The sequence below is a fragment of the Dipodomys merriami genome, unplaced genomic scaffold, assembly GCF_024711535.1.
Source record: "Dipodomys merriami isolate MVZ:Mamm:240054 unplaced genomic scaffold, mDipMer1.0.p SCAF_90, whole genome shotgun sequence".
NCBI classification, from domain to species: domain Eukaryota; kingdom Metazoa; phylum Chordata; class Mammalia; order Rodentia; family Heteromyidae; genus Dipodomys; species Dipodomys merriami.
In genome coordinates this window covers 676,673-694,946 of record NW_027206513.1, presented here as the reverse complement: position 1 = coordinate 694,946, position 18,274 = coordinate 676,673, and the positions used below count along the sequence as shown (strand labels likewise).

At 45.8% G+C, this 18,274-nt stretch overlaps 1 protein-coding gene across 5 annotated transcripts in view; it reads right to left on the bottom strand.

Annotated features, from left to right (window-relative positions):
• Positions 1-18,274, bottom strand: part of LOC138821210 (glycerol-3-phosphate acyltransferase 2, mitochondrial-like) — a 79,273-nt gene that overhangs the window by 12,770 nt on the left and 48,229 nt on the right. For all 5 annotated transcript variants that reach the window (XM_070013312.1, XM_070013307.1, XM_070013309.1 and 2 more), the window contains exon 3: positions 13,022-13,169. In XM_070013312.1, coding sequence (XP_069869413.1) covers positions 13,022-13,169 — 148 coding nt within the window. The remainder of the gene's footprint in view (positions 1-13,021; positions 13,170-18,274) is intronic.

Sequence of the window (18,274 nt, the reverse complement as noted above, 5' to 3'; positions counted from 1 at the left end):
CCTCAAGCCTGGTGCTGGTAATCATACCTACTCAAGAGGCTGAGATCTGGGGATGGTGGATCAAAGCCAGCACAGGCAGGAAAGTCTGAGATGCTAATTTCCACCTAACCACCAGAAAGACGTAAGTGGCACCGTGGCTCAAAGTGGTAGAGCACTAGCCTAGAGCAAAAGAGCTCAAAAACAACACCCAGGCCTCAAGTTCAAGTCCCACAACCAACAAACAAACAAAAAAAGAGTTCTCAGACTCTACCTACCATCAACCTGAAAATCAGCTCTAAATCTTGAGTTGTAGGCACTTAGAAAAGAGAGATCGCACTGGTGTTGGTGATTTCCACCTATAATCCTAGCTGAGATCTGGGAATAATGGCTGGAAGCCAGCTGAGGCACACAAATCCTCCAATCAAACAGCTAATATCTAGTGGTAGACCCCCCACCTGTGAGCAGGAAAAGCCAAGTGAGTGTCAGGCTTCAAATTCAAGCCTCCAAGTGCAAGGGGGAGGTTGGGCACAGGGGTAAGGAAAGGAAAAGTGCAATCACCAAGAATGGGTTTGAAAAACAAATCACACCTCTTCAGGGTTCTTACCTTTGATAACTAGAAGTCTGGACTAAAAGACCTGCTTCTGTCACCAGGGGCCTAGATTTCTGCTGCCCTATGACCACTATGCTCACCATGAAATTTAGGTGATGAATACCCAACTCATGTCAGCCCTAAGCAACCTGTGCATGGAGACTTTATGGCTCCAGTCGCTGTCTTTTGTTAGTTGCTTAATTATTCCAGTGCCAAGGTTTGAACTCAAAGCTTCCTCCTTTCCCCCAGCCAGCCCCCTCCCTCGCATTTTTTGCTCACAGCTGGTGCTATACTTGAGCCATGTGTCCAGTTGGCATTTTTTTCTGGCTAGCGGCAGATGGGGTCTTGAAAACTTTTCTGTCTAGTCTGGCTTTAAACTATGATCCTCAGCTCTCAGTCTTCTTAGTAGCAAGAATTACAGGCATGAACCATGGGCACTCAGCCTTCACATAGGTTTTGACTGCTCTCCAAACCCAGCAGAAGACCAGCAACCTTTGCAAGGCATGAAATACAGACTAAACAAAGTGAATGTGTTTTGCTTCTATTCCTCCTTACCACAATCCTACCCAATACACATACACATGCCTGATGTGCCAGAGTATTCCACTTCCAGAACATCATGACACTTCAGGACAAACCACATTGAGTCTGGCTGGGCCCAGAAAGCAGAAGACCCACTCTCCCTTCATTGTATCATTTTATTTCTTTCTACCTGGTCTTCATTTCTATGTCCACTTACTTCGATTCAAATTTAGGATGTCCTACTACCCCTTGCAGAGTCCATTTTGTGCCACATCTTACCTTTTGGGTTTTATGGGGAAGTTTAAACTGAGTTTAAACTCAGGGCCTTGTACTTGCCAAGGAGACATGACTCTAGCCCTTTTTATTTATTTTTCCAATTGGATTTTGTATTTATGATTGAGCATACCTGGACCATGATCCTCCAATTTATGTTTCCTGGGTAGTTGGGATGACAAGCACTTGCCATCACACTTAAGCTTGTTGCCCAGGCTGGCCTCCAATCACAATTCTCCTGATATTTGCCTCCTGAATAGATAGGATTACAGGTATGAGCCACTATGCCAGGCCCATCTTACCTTGTATCATTTGTGCAGGCTACTAGAGCCTGAGATTTTGAAAAACAAAGCCCAGGACAAATGCTTCCAACTAGAAATTGCATGGATTGTGATGGCACATGGCTATCATCTAGCAGAGTTCTGTCCTCAGATATGTTGCTTCTTCAGAAGTAATGTGTTTTATTATGATGATGGTGGTACTGGTGGTAGTTTGCTGAAATCTGACATAAAAAAGCAGCATTAGCCGGGCACCCGTGGCTCACACACTATAATCCTAGCTACTCAGGAGGCTGAGCTCTGAGGCTCACAGTTCAGAGCCAGCCCAGGCAGAAAAGTCTGTGAGACCCTGATCTCCAATAAACCACTAGAAACCCAAATGTGGCGCTGTGGCTCAAGAGGTAGAGTACTGGCCTTGAGCTGAAGAGCTGAGGGACAGCGCCTAGGCCCAGAGTTCAAGCCTACGACGACCACCACCACCACCAACAACAACAAAAAGCAGCATTAGTGCTGGGTGCCAGTGACTCCTGCTGTAATCCTAGGTACTCAGAAGACTGAGATCTGAGGATTAAGATTCAGTGTTAACCCAGGCAGGAAAATCCATGAGACTCTTACTTCCAATTAAGCACCAAAAAGACAGAAGTGGATCTGTGATTCAAATGGTAGAGTGGCAGCCTTGAATGAAAAAGCTAAGGAACAGAGCCCAGTCCCTTAGTTCAAGCCCCAGTACTGGTATTAAAAACAAACAATAGAGTGAACAAATGCAGCAGTGGTATGCATTAGACACCATGCTGAAAATGAACCATACAACTTGTGGGTGGGGACGGGAGATAAAAACCAGGAGAGAGTGAGAGAAGGGGTGACATTGTCCAAAAAAGAAATGTACTCATTACCTGGCTTATATAACTGTGACCTCTCTGTACATCACCTTTATAATAACAGTAAAAATGGAAAGAAACCAAGCAAACAGGCAGCATTAGCAAGGTACAGGACTCACACTTATAAACCTAGCTATGAAGGAGACTGAGATCAGAGGAATTGTGGTTCAAGGCCAGCCTGGGCAGAAAAGTCTGTGAGACTATTATTTCTAGTTAATCACCAAAAAGCTGTAAGTAGAGTTGTGGCTTGAGCAGTAGAGTATACTAGCCTTGAGCAAAAAGCTCAAGGACAGCACCCAAGCCCTGAGTTCTAGCCCTAGAACTGGTATGTGCATGTACACACACACACACACACACACACACACACACACACACACACACACACACACACACACACACACACACACACACACCAGCAGCATTAGTTGTAGGGCTAGGTCTGAGCTGAGGACCCCTCTTCTTCAAGGAGCTTGCAGAACATACAAATGCAATGTAACAGGACCTGCAGAGCAGTGGCCATATAGACTAAACCAATTGTAACCCATACAACCTTGGGAGAAAGAGAAACTACTTTGGGCTTGGTCCCAACCTGGACTGGACTTAGAAGTCTCAGATTCAACATAGGCTAAAATGACTACCCAGAACTTCATGATGCACGTAAGTGACCTCCTGGAGTCCAGAGAGGTTAAGTCCCTCCCTGTGGTAATGATAATAATATCCTTGAATGGGCCGGGCCCTGGTGGCTCACGCCTGTAATTCTAGCTACTCAGGAGGCTGAGATCGGAGGATTGCAGTTCAAAAGCCAGCCCAGGCAGGAAAGTCTCTGAGACTCTTATCTCCAATAAACCACCAGAAAACTGGAAGTGGTGCTGTAGCTCAAATGGTAGAGCACTATCCTTGAGCAAAAGAGCTCAGGGACAGCACCCAGGCCCTGAGTTCAAGCCCAAGGTAAAAATAAAAAGAACAGCTGAACTTGTAGCTCTGAAGAAAAGAACTTGGCCTGGCATTTGACTGGGGAAAGATGTTCTTTTTCCCCTCCCCCTGGGGATCACCAGGGGAGGTGGGAGAAGGAGAGATGGTTAATTTAGTGTTGTTTGGACTGTATTAAATGATACCTGGAGAGTTGAAATCTTCTGAGTATCTGTGTGAATGTATCTTAGAAAGATTGCCATTTGACTCAATGGACTAAGGGAAAGTCCCCCTCATCCAATTTGGTCTGGCACTATCCAAGCCGCTGAGAACCTGGATAGAAGAGTAGAACTGTTTCTGGAAGCTACTAGTACCACCCAAATGCTCACCACACAAGCTGCTTGCTCCTGTCTAAAGTCCCTAATCAGTTGACTTTACTCAAAAGGGAGATTACCCCCAGGTGGCTCCAACCTAATTAAATGACCTTATTAAAGAAGAACAAAAAGGGGCTGGGTGCTGGAGGCTATTGCCTGTAATCCCAGCTGCTCAGAACTCCCTTAGCTACTCAGGAGGCGAGATCTGAGGATCAAAGCCCAGGTAGGAAAATCAGTGAGGCTCTTATCTCCATAAGGACCCCTGCATAGCCAGGCTCAGCCAAGGCTCCAAGACACAGAGGCGGACAATGAAACAGTCCTTGTCTGCCTTTATGGCATGACAAGCCCGAACAGAGTGGGCAATAGGGTCTCTGGGCAGTCTGCAGTTTGCCACTTGGCACCAGTAGCAGGTGGCCCTGGGGGGTGAGGCAGGAGGACATATTCGGTCCCCTGAACATTTCCTTCTGAAAAGGAAACACCATAAGAAGACTCCTAAGTTTTTCTCCTGACAACCATCCTTTCCTGAGAAGTAACATGGCCCAAGGGCTCTGAGTGGTGGGTGGGTTGATTTGATTGGTTCACTTGTGTGTGTGTGTGTGTGTGTGTGTGTGTGTGTGTGTGTGTGTGTGTGTGTGTGTGTTCGATTTTTGTGCTTGAGAGCAGAACATTTGGAATATAAATGGCTGTGAGGAGGGCCTCGTGGGGTCCTAGGTCACTGAAAGAGTTCATGTGGAGACAAATGTCTATAATCAATTGTTAGCAATGTCCCCAAGCACCAATTTCCCACAGCAGGTGAGCCAAGTGGAGGGAGAACAGCCCATTCCCTCCTGCGAGCCCCTCTGGCAGCCCCAGGCTGATGCTCCTCCAGCACTAAACAGCCACCCTCTGCCCCCCCCCCACCCGGCCCACAGGCAGCTGGTGGGTGGTTGCCACCATTGTCAGGAATGCCCATGACAGTGCTGATCTGGGCAGGGACTCAGTGGGAGTGCTGGATGGCTCTGAAGGGTGGCAAAGGCCTTTCTTTTTGCAGCCCACACAAGGCCTCCCCCAAACCACTTCTCCTCCACTCCCTGGTTTCTACACACCACTCTCAGCCTCTTCATAGCTGTGGCAGGCAGTGTGGTTATATAATGAACAGTCAGCCACTCGAGGCTGAGCTCCAACCCGGTGGGCAAAGGACATGTCTTGTTGCTTTTCCCCCAAGTGGGGCCATGGCTTGGTATTCATCTCATCAGCACGTTACTGGAACAGGAAATGGAACAGAGCAAAAATGGGGCAACTGGCTAGAATGCTTTCAGCACAAGAAAGCTGAATTCAAGGGGGTTTGAACAGTAAAACAGATGTGTCTCCTGTGTCAAGGAGCCCAGAATGGACTCTGGTTGAATGGCTCTGGTCAGGGCTGGTTAGTGACATTCAGTGCTACAGTGAAATTAATAGGGACCCAGGCTTCTTTCCATGTTGACCTCCTTATGGGGCCAGCTCTGTTCTCAGGCCAATTTCCTTCACAATCACAAAATGGCTACCACAGTTGTAGGAATCACATCCAGACATAACACCTGGCAGACTTTCTCTTCATGGATTCTTATTTTAAAGTGTGAGAGAACTTTTCCTCTCTTCCCATCTAGCAGCTTCTCTGCCATGTCTGGTTTAAGCCAGAACTTCATTATACACCTATTCTTGACCAGTGTCCACATGACTGGCTTAGAGGGCAGAGACCAGACCACTCCAGTAGCACAGGATTCTAATACTCTAGTAGATGCCCCAGAGGGTCTGTGCATCAGAACACAGAGGTTCTTCCCACCCAGATATCAGTGGAGATAGGATTGGGCTCCGGTCCTTCTTTCTCCACTATTCACTCGTTCTGCATGAGATATGTCCCCTGTCAGTCACCTTTCTTGGCAATCATTCTCTCTTTGCTGTTTGCCAACATAGCCCCAATTTGACTTGGTGGTCATGTGCCCAGCCAGGGGATGGATCAGACTGCACAGTTGTTCATAAAACAAGGGGTAACCATGTGACCAGTTTCCCAGCAATGAGAAAGTAGAACTCCACTAAGATCTGTATGGGAAAGATTTTCCTCTATGTGGAAAGCCTCCTTCTCCCTCTGTCTCTTTCCAGTCCATCATTAAGTAAGGATGTAATGCTTAGTACTATGACATCCATTTTGCAACAATCAGGAAACTATCAAGTAAACCTGACACTTGCCAAGCCTGTGATTTGACTTTATTGGGCTGTGAGGCAATTCTGGAACCACATAAGTTTGTTGTATAAAGAAAGTGTTTTACTGGGTTTTGTTGTTGTTTTTGTTAATTGTGGGGCATGAACTCAGAGCCTAGGAGCTATCCCTCAGCTTTTCTGCTCAAGGCTAGCACTCTACCACATTGAGCCACAGCGCCACTTCCAATTTTCTGGTGGTTAATTGGAGATAAGAGTCTCAGGGACTTTCCTTCCCAAACTGGTTTTGAACCACAATCCTCAGATCTTGACTTCCTGAGTATCTAGGATTACAGACATAAGCCACTAGTGCCGAGCCGGTTGTTGTTGTGGGGGGGGGTGGGGCAGGGGAATTTGTGTGTGTGTGTGTGTGTGCATACACGCGCGTGCGCCTTTATTGGGACTGAAACTCAGAGCCTGAGTACTGTCACGTAGCTTTTTTTGCTCAATATTAGTGCTCTACTTCTTGAACTACATTCCCACTTCTGGCCTTTTGCTGGTTCATTGGAGATAAGAATCTCATAGCCTTTCTAATTCTCAGATCACAATCTCCTGAGTAGCCGAAATTACAGGCATGAGCCACTGACCCCTGGCTAGTAAATGAAAGCACCCATCCCAGAAGCCCACATAGACACAGTCATGTACAGCAAAGGGGTTTATTGTCATCCAGAGCTGACAAGACTACCTCCCTCACTAGAGAGGGAGAAATGGTACCTGTCTTTGTTCAGGGGCATTGTTATACAGTCAAGAGACTAGAAGCAGGAAGTACTCTGTGGGCACAGCTGGTCATTGAAGATAGCACATAGGTAGGGCAGACTTTAGGTCTAAGCAGAGTGGGAATATGGCAGGAGCCCCCAGGAAGAGTTCCCTTTACTTTGTGAAGGGCAGGGTAGTGTTCACGTCTGGGTGGAGCTCATTCCACTGATGCAGTTGAGAAGACAGAGATACATGCTGAGGGCCTAGGATGGAGACTGTAAAGCCCCAAATTTAAGAGGACATACTAATATTCCCCCCTTTGTTGTTTAATAGGTACAAAGGCTAGGGGATGTGGGCAGGGATGTTTTTTTGTGGAGCTACTTCTTGCTGAGAAGGGGCAAAGTAGTCAATAGGGGTCCCTAAATTGTTGCTCAACCAGGTATTATCCAAGAAGTATTTGATTGACAGTTTGCTTGGTACATTTCCTCATCCTTTCCGTGAGAATATTTTGTAGGTACCTAAAATGCAAGGCACAATTAGTAAAAGACAAAAAATTGTTGTCAGCAGACCCAAATGAGGCATAAGCCAGGGAGTGATTGATTCCCAGGAAGGGCTATAAAAGGCTTGAGATTCCTGATAGCTCTTTAGGCTTGTGGATATTTTTAATATTTTTTATGCTTTGTACTACTCTGCCAGTCATGTTAATATAGTAACAATACTCTCTCCCAAGAAAAGGCATTAAAAAAATCTAGGGCCCTTTCCTTTCTCTCCCAAGAAAAGGCATTTAAAAATCTAGAGCCACATCTGCAAAGAGTTTATCTGAGTCTGCAGCAGGTTAAGGGCCACCATAGTCTCCTTGGCATTAGCCTGTACTATTACACGTACCTGGTTGTTGGAAGTAATTGAGTGATATAGACCTCCTGAGGCTATTCCTATCATAGTTACTAGGCTTATCATAGTTACTAGGCTTATTCCTACCAAAAGAGGAAGGAGGAGGGCTGCTTCTATCCACTTGAAATTCGAAGGAGGTCTTTATCAGCCAACACCTAAAATTCAGTGAAAGTGTACAGTGTGTACTGAGGAACTGAGGTTACAATGCAAGGAGAGGAGGTATTAGGCCCCATATAGAATAAACATCATTACGGGGGGGGGGGGGGATGATAACTGATTTAACAAAAATGTTGGTGGTGCACAGGGAAGAAATGGAGGATGCCTTCTCTTGAAGATATAGCATGGCACCTGACTCCCCATATCCTGGAGGTGAAAGTTAGACTTATTCAGCTTTATCTTTCAGCTTTATCTTAGGATCACCAGGCATTGTGGTCTTTTTTGGCTACTTCTTGTTGACATGGGGGTGTCAAGGAGTCACTGGGGCTGAGGTCTTCAGGGTCCAGGTCTGATCTAGGCAGGGCAGTGTAAGTGAAGCCTCCAGTTGCCTGTAGTAATAGGATGGCCTTGACTTGTTCCCAGGTGGTGTCCTGAGTGAGGACTATTAAGAGAAACTTTTGAAAAGGTGATATAAGGCAAAAGGCTGACAAGGTGGTGGGCCCAGTTAGCATGAATGACACAGGAGAACACACCCTGGTCACAAGCCAGAAAAATTCCATTTGGAGCATAAGCTCAGTTCTGACCCATTACAGGGAAGAGGAATTTCCATATAACTGGACTAGGGAGTGTCTAGGGTTTCTGGCAACTGGGTAGGAGAAAGCATGAGAATAACCAGTCAGAGACTAGGGCTGGATTGGAGTAGTTAAGGGTCCAGTAAGAGGGCTTGCTAGATGTCCGGATTATAGAAGTAGAAGGCACCCAGGAAGGTTCCAAGGCAAACTGTCCTGAGTCTAAGACTTACTATAATCACAAATAGCAGATAACAAAGACAAGAATGTAAGTTTCTATCCAATTAGAAGGTCTACAGGTATGGATATTAGATGGGCAAGCTTGTTAACTATTTCTCTTGAACTCCCGGCTCTGGTTAATTTTGAAAGGTAAGGCACAAAGTGGCTCCATTTAGGATGTGACCTCATCTCCTCTTACTCCTCTCTATGGTTCCTTGTCACCAGGACTGGTTTTGTCCCAGAGGTCTGCTCATTGCTGGAATGGCTTGTCCCAGTTGACATCTCTTTTTGTCAGTCATAGGGTTTGAATTCAAGGCCTGGGCACTGACCCTGAGTGCTTCTGCTCAAGATTAGTTCTCTACCACTTTAGCCACAGTGCCACTTCCAGCATTTGGCTGGTTAATTAGAGATAAGTGTCTCTTGAGCCAAGCTTCCAGCCTGGCTCTTTGCTGGTTAATTGAAAGATGGAGTCTCAGAGGGATTTTTCTGCCCAGGATGGTTTTGAAGTGCAATCCTCAGATCAAAAGAGTCATTGCTACAAAAAAAAAAAAAAAACAAAAAAAAAACAGACAACTTTTTATTTCCAATTAAAGCAACAAGGAGACGAATAGAAATAATAAGCAGAGCTTACCTGTAACTTGTTAAGAATTGACCAACAAAAACTTGTCAGAGTTCTGTGAATCTGGCTAAATACTGCAGAGGGTAAAATATGCAATAACAAATCAGTGGACATGATGAGAGTTCTAAAATAGCAACTGCTTCACTGAATATAGTATTTTAGGATAATACTGAAAATTGAAATAAACCATTGTCAGCTCTGTATGTAAGGTGGCTTACATACTTGGAAAACACACATTAAAAACTTGACAAACTTAGCCGGGCGCTGGTGGCTCACACCTGTAATCCTAGCTACTCAGGAGGCTGAGATCTGAGGATCGCGGTTCAAAGCCAGCCCAGGCAGGAGAGACCGTGAGACTCCTATCTCCAATAAAACCACCAGAAAACCAGAAGTGGTGCTGTAGCTCAAGTGGTAGAGCGCTCGCCTTGAGCTGAAGAGCTGAGGGACAGCGCCCAGGCCCAGAGTTCAAGTCCCATGACCGACAAAAAAAAAAAAAAAAAAAAAAAACCTTGACAAACTTAATAGCATACATGAACATAAAGAATGAGATGCTGGTTTTACATCAGTGTATTAATTTTGACCTTATTTAAATCACAGTCAACTTAAATACATACCAATTTTACTCATAAGCTCTATCTTTTAAGATATACTCATACTATCTGCTACATATTCAAACCTATTGGAGTTTATAACACAATTTTTACTTGCCAAATCCTTTCTTATATTTTTTTTTCAATTTCCCTTTCTAAGGCTTTTTTTTCCCTAAATATCCTTTTTCTTTACATTACTCCTTACTGATGGCTTTTTTTTTGGGGGGGGCAGTTGTGGGGCTTGAACTTTGAGCCTCTTTCCCTCTTCAGCTCAAGGCTAGCGCTCTACCACATTAGCCACAGCAACACTTCCAGTTTTCTGGTGGTTTATTGGAGATAAGAGCCTCACGGACTTTCCTGCCCGGGCTGGCTTTAAACCATGATCTTCAGATCTCAGCCTCCTGAGTAGCTAGGATTACAGGTGTGAGCCATCAGTGCCCAGCTCCTTACTGGTTTTCTTTATCACAGCTGGATAGGAGCAGGGCTTTGTCTCATTTCTTTTACTACTTCCATTGTTAGAGATTTTTCCTTTTAACAAGCAGCACTTTTAATAATTCCTTTAATACAGGGTTCAAATTAGTTATAATTGTAGTCAAAAAGCAAATAATTTTTATAGGATAATGAGTTTTTTATGTATTACAATGAGATTACTTTGAACATGTTTACATACACACTTTTGCAATGAGATTACTTTGAACATGTTTACACACATACACTGTGCACAAAAGTTTTAAGGCACACTTAGGTTTTTTTGAAAGGAAAAAAAAAGAAAAAGATGGGGCTGGGAAGGTGGCTCAGTGGTAGAGCGCTTGCCTTGCATGCCTGAGGCCCTGGGTTCAATTAACATAAGCAAAAAGAAAAAAGCCGGAAGTGGCGCTGTGGCTCAAGTGGTAGAGCGCTAGCCTTGAACTGAAGAGCTGAGGGACAGTGCCTAGGCCCAGAGTTCAGGCCCCACAACCGGTCCCCGCTCCCCCCCCCCAAAAAAAAAAAGAAAGAAAAGAAAAAAAGAAAAAGAAAGGAAAATCAGCCATGCACCTTGTCTGGAATTCCAATGTTAAATGAGAGGGGGAGCCCATACATAGACAACTTTTTCCATTTGCCTGAGTGCTCACAGAAATTATGTAAGTCCCATAAAATATTAGGGGTCCAGTGTCTCATGCTGGGGCCACATGGAGTTATTATCCAGTGAATACTGGGGACAAATTTTATTTCATAAGTGTATACATTTATGAGGTTAAGAGAGGGCTCAAAATTGAGCAGTTTTAGGTTGTGTCCTGAGGTAGACTGTGTCCCTCCCATGATTAGTGACCAACAGAGCTGACACTAGAGCCCCAGAGGTATTCTGGTTAGCTAACATGGAGGGAAGAGGCAGAAAGAGGGATTGTCACCCACAATTACTGAGTCCCTTGGCCTATCTGGCCAGGTGGCCTAAGCCTGGGGACGGGGCTCAGAAGTTGGTGCCAAGATTTTTGGACTCCAAGCCTCAGCTGGGGAAAATAGTCACTCACCTGGAAAGGAGGGCAAATCAATCACTGGTAGATATACAAAGAGCACTGGGTTGGGAGAAAGTTACCTCAGAGGACCTCTGGGTAGGCCTGAGACTAGCACAAGGTCCTCAGAGCCACTCAAATTCCCAGTTGGGAGAGCAAAATCATGCGGACAGCCTTGATCTGAGACATGGCACCATCAAAAGCACCCATCCCAGAAGACCACACAGACACAGTAATAATGTACAGCAAAGAGGTTTATTGTCAGCTGGGGCTGACAAGGCCACCTCCTTCATGGGAGAGGAAGAAATGGCACCTGTCTTTGTTCAGGGGCATCTTTATACAGTCATGGTACTAGAGGTGTGAGGTATTTCACATGGGCAGCTGGTCACTGAAGATAATGCATAGCAGGGCAGAGTTTAGGTCTGGGCAGAGAGCAGGAATGCAGACCAAGGCAAAGCCAGAGGGGAGCCCCAGGGAGAGTTCTCTTTTCTTTGTAAAGGACAGGGTTAAGCTGAGTCTGGGTGGAGGGCATTTCACTGATGCAACTGCAAGATAGAGATACATGCTGAGGGCAAGGGCATAGGATAGAGACAGTAAAGCCCCAAATGGAAGAGTACATACGAATAGTAAACTATTCAAAGAAGCCCAAATTCTTTATTTCTATTTGTAGTCAAACCTTCCTTTTCAGTGCCATCCTTCTCTGGGCTCTCATCCACTCTGATAGAGGAAAGCTCCTAAAATCACCCACCAGGGTACTAAGAAAGACCAGGTTCCTCTGGATCCCCATCTGTTCTTGCAGGCCTGAGAAGAAACTGGAGCCTGGGCACTAACGGGAGATTCAAAAGACTTTCCCATTCTCTACAGAAAACGCTACCCATGGGCAGTCACAAAGGACACAGATAAGGGTCAGTTACAATTACAAACAACAAAAAAAAACACAGACACCTTAACAGTATTTTAACTAGTCTTTTTTCCCTTGAGTTGTGAGAAGTCATAAATCAAAAGGCCAAAAATGATGAAACTGCCAGGGTTGAGGTGAGGCTGTCAGAAAACAGACAGTATCCTTTCCGCTCCCTACTCTGCAAGCTTGGCTTTCATCCTCATGATTGCAAGGTGGCCACCATCTACAGAGCTTCATGCCTCAGGGTAGAACAAGAGAAAGGGGAGGTGCCACTGGGTTCAACAGGAAAGCAGTAGCCACCCCAGACCCTCAATCAGAGGACCCCTTATTGGCTTAAGGATTGTGTGCCAGCCTTGGCTTTGAAGGAGCGAAAAGCTGGTAATAGCTAGGCCACCATGTTTGGAGTCAACACATCTGGGACTCAACCCAGCACTGCTTCTTTCCTGCTGCCTGTCATAGTCCTGAGAAGCTCCGTTCTGCCTCCAGCCTTGGCTTCCCCATCTCTTGACCTAAAGAGAGGCAGCTTGGAACATGGGTCAGGGGCCCAAAGGTCAGGTGGCCAATAACTCTTGTATCGGTCAGTGCCCCATTTCTATAACAGTACCTGAGCTCCTCATCTTGATAGAGGTTTCTTTGGCTCACAGATTTGGATGGGCTGGTCCAGGGTCAAGAAGACTCTGCTTTTAATCTTCCATTGTGGGGAAAGCATGATGGTAACCCACATGGTATGCAGTACAGCACAGCAGCTCACCTCACAGCCCGGACAAGACAAAGCGAAAAGGAAGAGCCAGGGTTCTACAATCCTCTCCAAGGACACACCCTCAAATGACCCAAAGCCCTCCCACCTTTCCCCACCTCTTAAAGGTTCCTTTACCTGCAGTAGTGCCATCCAGGGATGCAAGGTCTTGGGGAAACAGTTGAGGACCACACTGGAGTACCCTCAAATATGTATGGGATGAGGCAGAGAAGAACAGCTGGTTCCAGCCTTGTTGACTAGAGAGGGAAGGAGGCCATTCCATTCTCTATAGGGAAACAAGAGAAGAGTGGAGAGTCATTCAGATTCTGTAGGTAGAACTTGACCCCCCCGAGGGAGAGTACTGGATGTGGGAACCAAGAGAAGCTATTCTTCTTGTTCCCTGCTCTGCTGTCCTTCCCAGCCTTCCCTGTCTACCTATTCTTTTTTTTTTTTTTTTTGGAGGGGGGGTCCGGTCGTGGGGCCTGAACTCTGGGCCTGGGCGCTGTCCCTCAGCTCTTCAGCTCAAGGCTAGCGCTCTATCACTTGAGCCACAGCGCCACTTCCGGCTTTTTTCTTTTTGCTTATGTGGTGCTGAGGAATCGAACCCAGGGCCTCAGGCATGCAAGGCAAGTGCTCTACCACTGAGCCAACTTCCCAGCCCTGTCTACCTATTCTTACTCTCTGGTTCAGCTCTGAAGTTCCGATATTCCTTGGGTAACCAGTTTCTAGCATCTCAGGATTCTTGATTCAATGTTCTGGGAAATGTCATCCAGTGCCCAGCAAATCCTGATGTCTAGTTCTTGACCCGGCCAAAGGTATTCAATCTGGCCATAGGTATTCTTCTGTGTCCTTATGAAATATTACTGTCACCTCATTCCAAGTTATCTCAAATCTTTACAAATAGCAGATAATCCAATTGAAATAGCTTGGTCAATACAAGAAATTTGTGAATTCATCAAACAGAAAAGTCAGAGCCAGAGAGGAACATGGCCATTGACTGAGCCACAAGTTTGATATGGAACTATTTCCTTGCAATATTTTCTCTGTAGGTGGTTTTATTTCTATTTCTCTGCAAATCATTCATTGCAATTTCTCTGCAAGAAAATTGCATTTCAGGCTCACTTTCCTTCTACAACAAAAATGGCTACAGCTGTTTCCAAAGCTTCTGTCTGGGCTTTGCCTCAACCCTAGAGGGAGCTCTCTTATTTCAGGATTTCAGGCAAGTCTTGAGGCTTGCTCTGATTGGCTGGTTTTAGTCACCAGGCTTCTTCTGACCAAATTAATCTTGTGTGCTGTGTAGGGAGTGAAGGAGGGCAATCTGATTGGCTCCATCCAATCTCATGCTATTTTCTCCAGATTCCCTTCTGGTGCAGTCACCTTCCTTGGGATCACATGATCCTCACACAGGTATCAGGGGCTATAAAGGAATGGAGGGGAAAAGCAGCAGTGACTAAACAGGACAACAAACAGATAAGCAGGGTACTGGCATGCAACAGGGAGCAAATAATGGGCCCAAAGATCGCCCATCCTACTCCTTGAACCTGTGACTATAGCAGGTTAGTTAGCAAGAGAAAATTCAAGTTGCTAGAATGGCTGGGCACAGGTGGTTCACACCTGTAATCCTAATGACTTGGGAGGCTGAGATCTGAGGATCTAGTTCAAAGACAGCCCAGGCAGGAAAGTCCGAGAGACTCTTATCTCCAATTAACCAGCAAAAAAAAGTCAGAAAAGTAGAGCTATGGTTCAATTGGTAGAGGGTCAGCCTTTTGTGAAAAAATTAAGGGACAGTACCCAGGCCCTGATTCAAGCCCCAGCACTGGCACACACATACACACAAAAAATGGCTGCATTATGCTTAATTACCCAGATGGGGCCTAAGGAAACCCTGAGAGTCCTTTTAAGAGGAAGAGGAAGGCAGGGGAGGGAGGGGGAGGGTTTAGCTTATGGTGGGAGCCAGACTTACTGTCATTGCTAGTTTGGAGTTAGAAGGGGTCATGTACCAAGGGATTCAGTAAACTCAGAGAAGCTGGAAAGTAACAGATTTTTTTTCTACAATTCGACAAAGAAAGAGCCCTGGTGACACTCAAGTCAGGCTTCTGACTTCCAGGGCTATAAGATAATAAATGTAGGACATCTTAAGCCACTGACTTGGTGAGTTGTTATAGCAGCAATAGGAAAGTAATACCCAGCAGAAGGAATGAGGGACCTAGAGCAACTTAGGGCAACAGGACACTCCTTTGTGCTCTGCATTTATAACCTTGAATTTCTTCTAGATACATTTTTTTATCATCCTAACTTAGGTAAAATTCATTTCAGTCACATATAACCCAATATATTCAGAATGCTATCATTTCAACATGAAGTCAGGACTGAAATATTGTGTGTGTGTGTGTGTGTGTGTGTGTGTGTGTGTGTGTGTGTGTGTGTGTGTATGCTAGTCCTGGGGCTTGAACTCAGGGCCTGGGGGCTATTCCTGAGCTTTTGTGCTCAAGGCTAGCACTCTCTCACTTGAGCCACAGCTCTACTTCCAGATTTTTGTTGTTGTTGATCATGGGGCTTGAACTCTGGGTCTGGGCTCTGTTCCTCAGCTCTTCAGTTCAAGGCTAGCACTCTACCACTTGAGCCACAGCGCCACTCTGGTTTTCTGGTGATTTATTGGAGATAAGAGTCTTACAGACTTGCCTGCCCGGGCTGGCTTTGAACCGTGATCCTCAGATTTCAGCCTCCTGAGTAGCTAGGATTACAGACTTGAGCCACCAGCACCTGGCAAGATTCTTATCTCTTTAACCCTCAAAAATCTGGAAGTAAAGCTGGGTGCCAGTAGCTCACACGTATAATCCTAGCTGCTCAGGTGGCTGAGATCTGAGGATCAAGGTTCAAAGCCAGCCAGGCAAAGAAAGTCCGTGAGTCTCTTATCTCCAATAATCCACCAGAAAACCAGAAGTGGCACTGTGGCTCAAGTGGTAAAGTGCTTACCTTGGGCTGAAAAGCTGAGGGACAGCGCCCAGGCCTGGAGTTCAAGCCCCATGACTGACAAATAAATAAACAAACAAACAAACAAATGGAGTGGCACTGTGGCTCAAAGTGGTAGAGCACTAGCCTTGAGCTGATATTGCTCAGGGACAGCCCAGAGTTTAAGCCCCACGACCAACCAAAAAGAAATTTTTAAAAAGAGTACATTTTGGGTGAGGGCTTAAGAGTGTGGGAGGTAGGGGAGGGAAGGGATAGTGGGACAACAACAAGGAAGGGAAGGGTTAACAATGATGGACAAGTAATGTACTCATTGCCTTACTCATGTAACTGTAACCCTTCTGTACAACATCTTAACAATAAAAAAAAAGAAAAGAATCTCAAGGACTGTGTTGCCCGAGCTGGCTTTGAACCATGATCCTTAGATATTAGCCTCACAAGTGGCTAGTATTACAGGCATGTGCCACTGGTCCCTGGCAAGATTAAATATTAATAAGTTATTCTACATGGTTATCATTCTAAGTCTCTAGAAAATGCTTTATTTTACACTCACAGCACACCTCCATCTTTGTGACCTCATTTGAAGTACTCAATAGCCATAGGTAGCCAGTGATTAGCACCCCACATGACCCACAGCTGATGGCCAACCCTCTGGTTGTGGCAACAGCAAGTGTGATGTTTTTGACAGGGTCGAGGGCAAGCTCCATCCCTGCTAATCTCTGAGAACTGAGTTCTTTCCTAATGAGGCATGCTTCCTGAAGCATTTGTGAGTCCAGCTGTGGTGGGCAGAAAGGGCCTGAAGAAGAGGTGGTGGGCTGACAGATTTGTAGGGGACATGATATTTTATTTGGCTAGGGGGGTGGGGAGAGCTCCTGAATATGCACAGGCTCTGAAAGAAATTTAAGCAGCGGTACCTGGATCATTCTGCCTCAAAAAGCAGGTGAGCTCAGAGCAGGGAGCCAAGTACAAAAAGAGTGAAAAGGCTTCATATTTGAAAAGTGAACAGGAAACGGCTGCTCCGGCTTTGGGTGCACAGCATCAGAAACATCAGGAGGAATGAGATCAGCTGGGGAAAAAAATTGGGTTTGATCCTGTAGACCAAACAGAAGCAGCAGGGAAGAGGCCAACAAAGGAAGGCAGGAGGAGAGACAGCCACATCTATCTACAGCTGTGTCTCTGTTCTTCTTCTCGTGGAGACAGCAATACCGGCTTAGGAAGCAAGCTGATAGTTTAGACAGAAGCAGTGGATGAGGGGGTAGCTGAGAGAGGAGGCTGCGCTATGGTACAAATCTTACCACTCAAGCCAGGTAGGTACCAATGGGTCACACCTGTAATCCTAGCTACTAAGGAGGCTAAAATCTGACAATTGCAGTTTTAAGCCAGCCTGGGCAGGAAAGTCCATGAGACTCTTGTTTCCAATTAGCCACCAAAAAGCTAGAAGTAGAGCTGTGGCTCATGTGTTAGAATGTTAGCCTTGAGCACACACACACACACACACACACACACACACACACACACACACACACACACACACACAAATTATCACTCAAACTCAGGTTAAAGTAAAGCCCCCTTGGGAGGTACTAAGAGTGGGAATATAATCCAACTATAAGATTTGTGTTGCCAGTTAGCTAAATAGGCTCCTTCTGCCCTGCTGGCATAAGAATCCCTGGATAGACTCGATGATGCTCTTCCAATAATCCTGAGCCTTTGACTAGTTTTGTCTTTTTGTTGTGCCCTTTCTGGGTCTTGAACTCGGGGCCTGGGTGCGGTCCCTGAAGTTTTGTGCTTAAGGTTAGCACTCTATCACTTGAGCCACAGCTCCACTTCTGGCTTTTTATTGCTGGGGAAGGGGGGTTGATTGTGGAAGATAAGAGTCTCAAAGACTTTCCTGCCCAGGCTGGCATTGAACCATGATCCTCAGATCTCAGCCCTCTCAGTAGCACAGCATCTTGGCAGTTGTAAACTGCAGCAAGTAGTGGCAGCAGATGACCAAGAACAGCAGCAGTAGGTAGTGCCCCCTAGAGTTACAGCTTGTGTAACAGACCGTAGGTGCTGCTCTTTTAGCCCCACAGTAGCAAGTGTTGCAACCCCCACTACTCCCATGTCTGGATCCAGGGTACTTGAGCAGGGGTAAAGGTTACAGCTTCCTTCCAGTGACTAGGGCCCTTTATCTCTCTTCTTTCTGGCTACTTACTACCAAAACAGTAGTTCTATCTCACTATCAGTGTCCTGCTTGCTCCAATCAGCTCTGGGCCAACTTTAAAGCTGCTCCTGCCACCACCAACTGCATTATGGTGGGTTTTGGTATTGATTCCACCATTGTTCCCACTGCTGCCGCTCTCTGATTAGCTGTCAGTGTCACTCCCATGCGATTCCTGCTGTAACTGCTTCTCTTCTCTTTTCAATTTGTGTTATCAG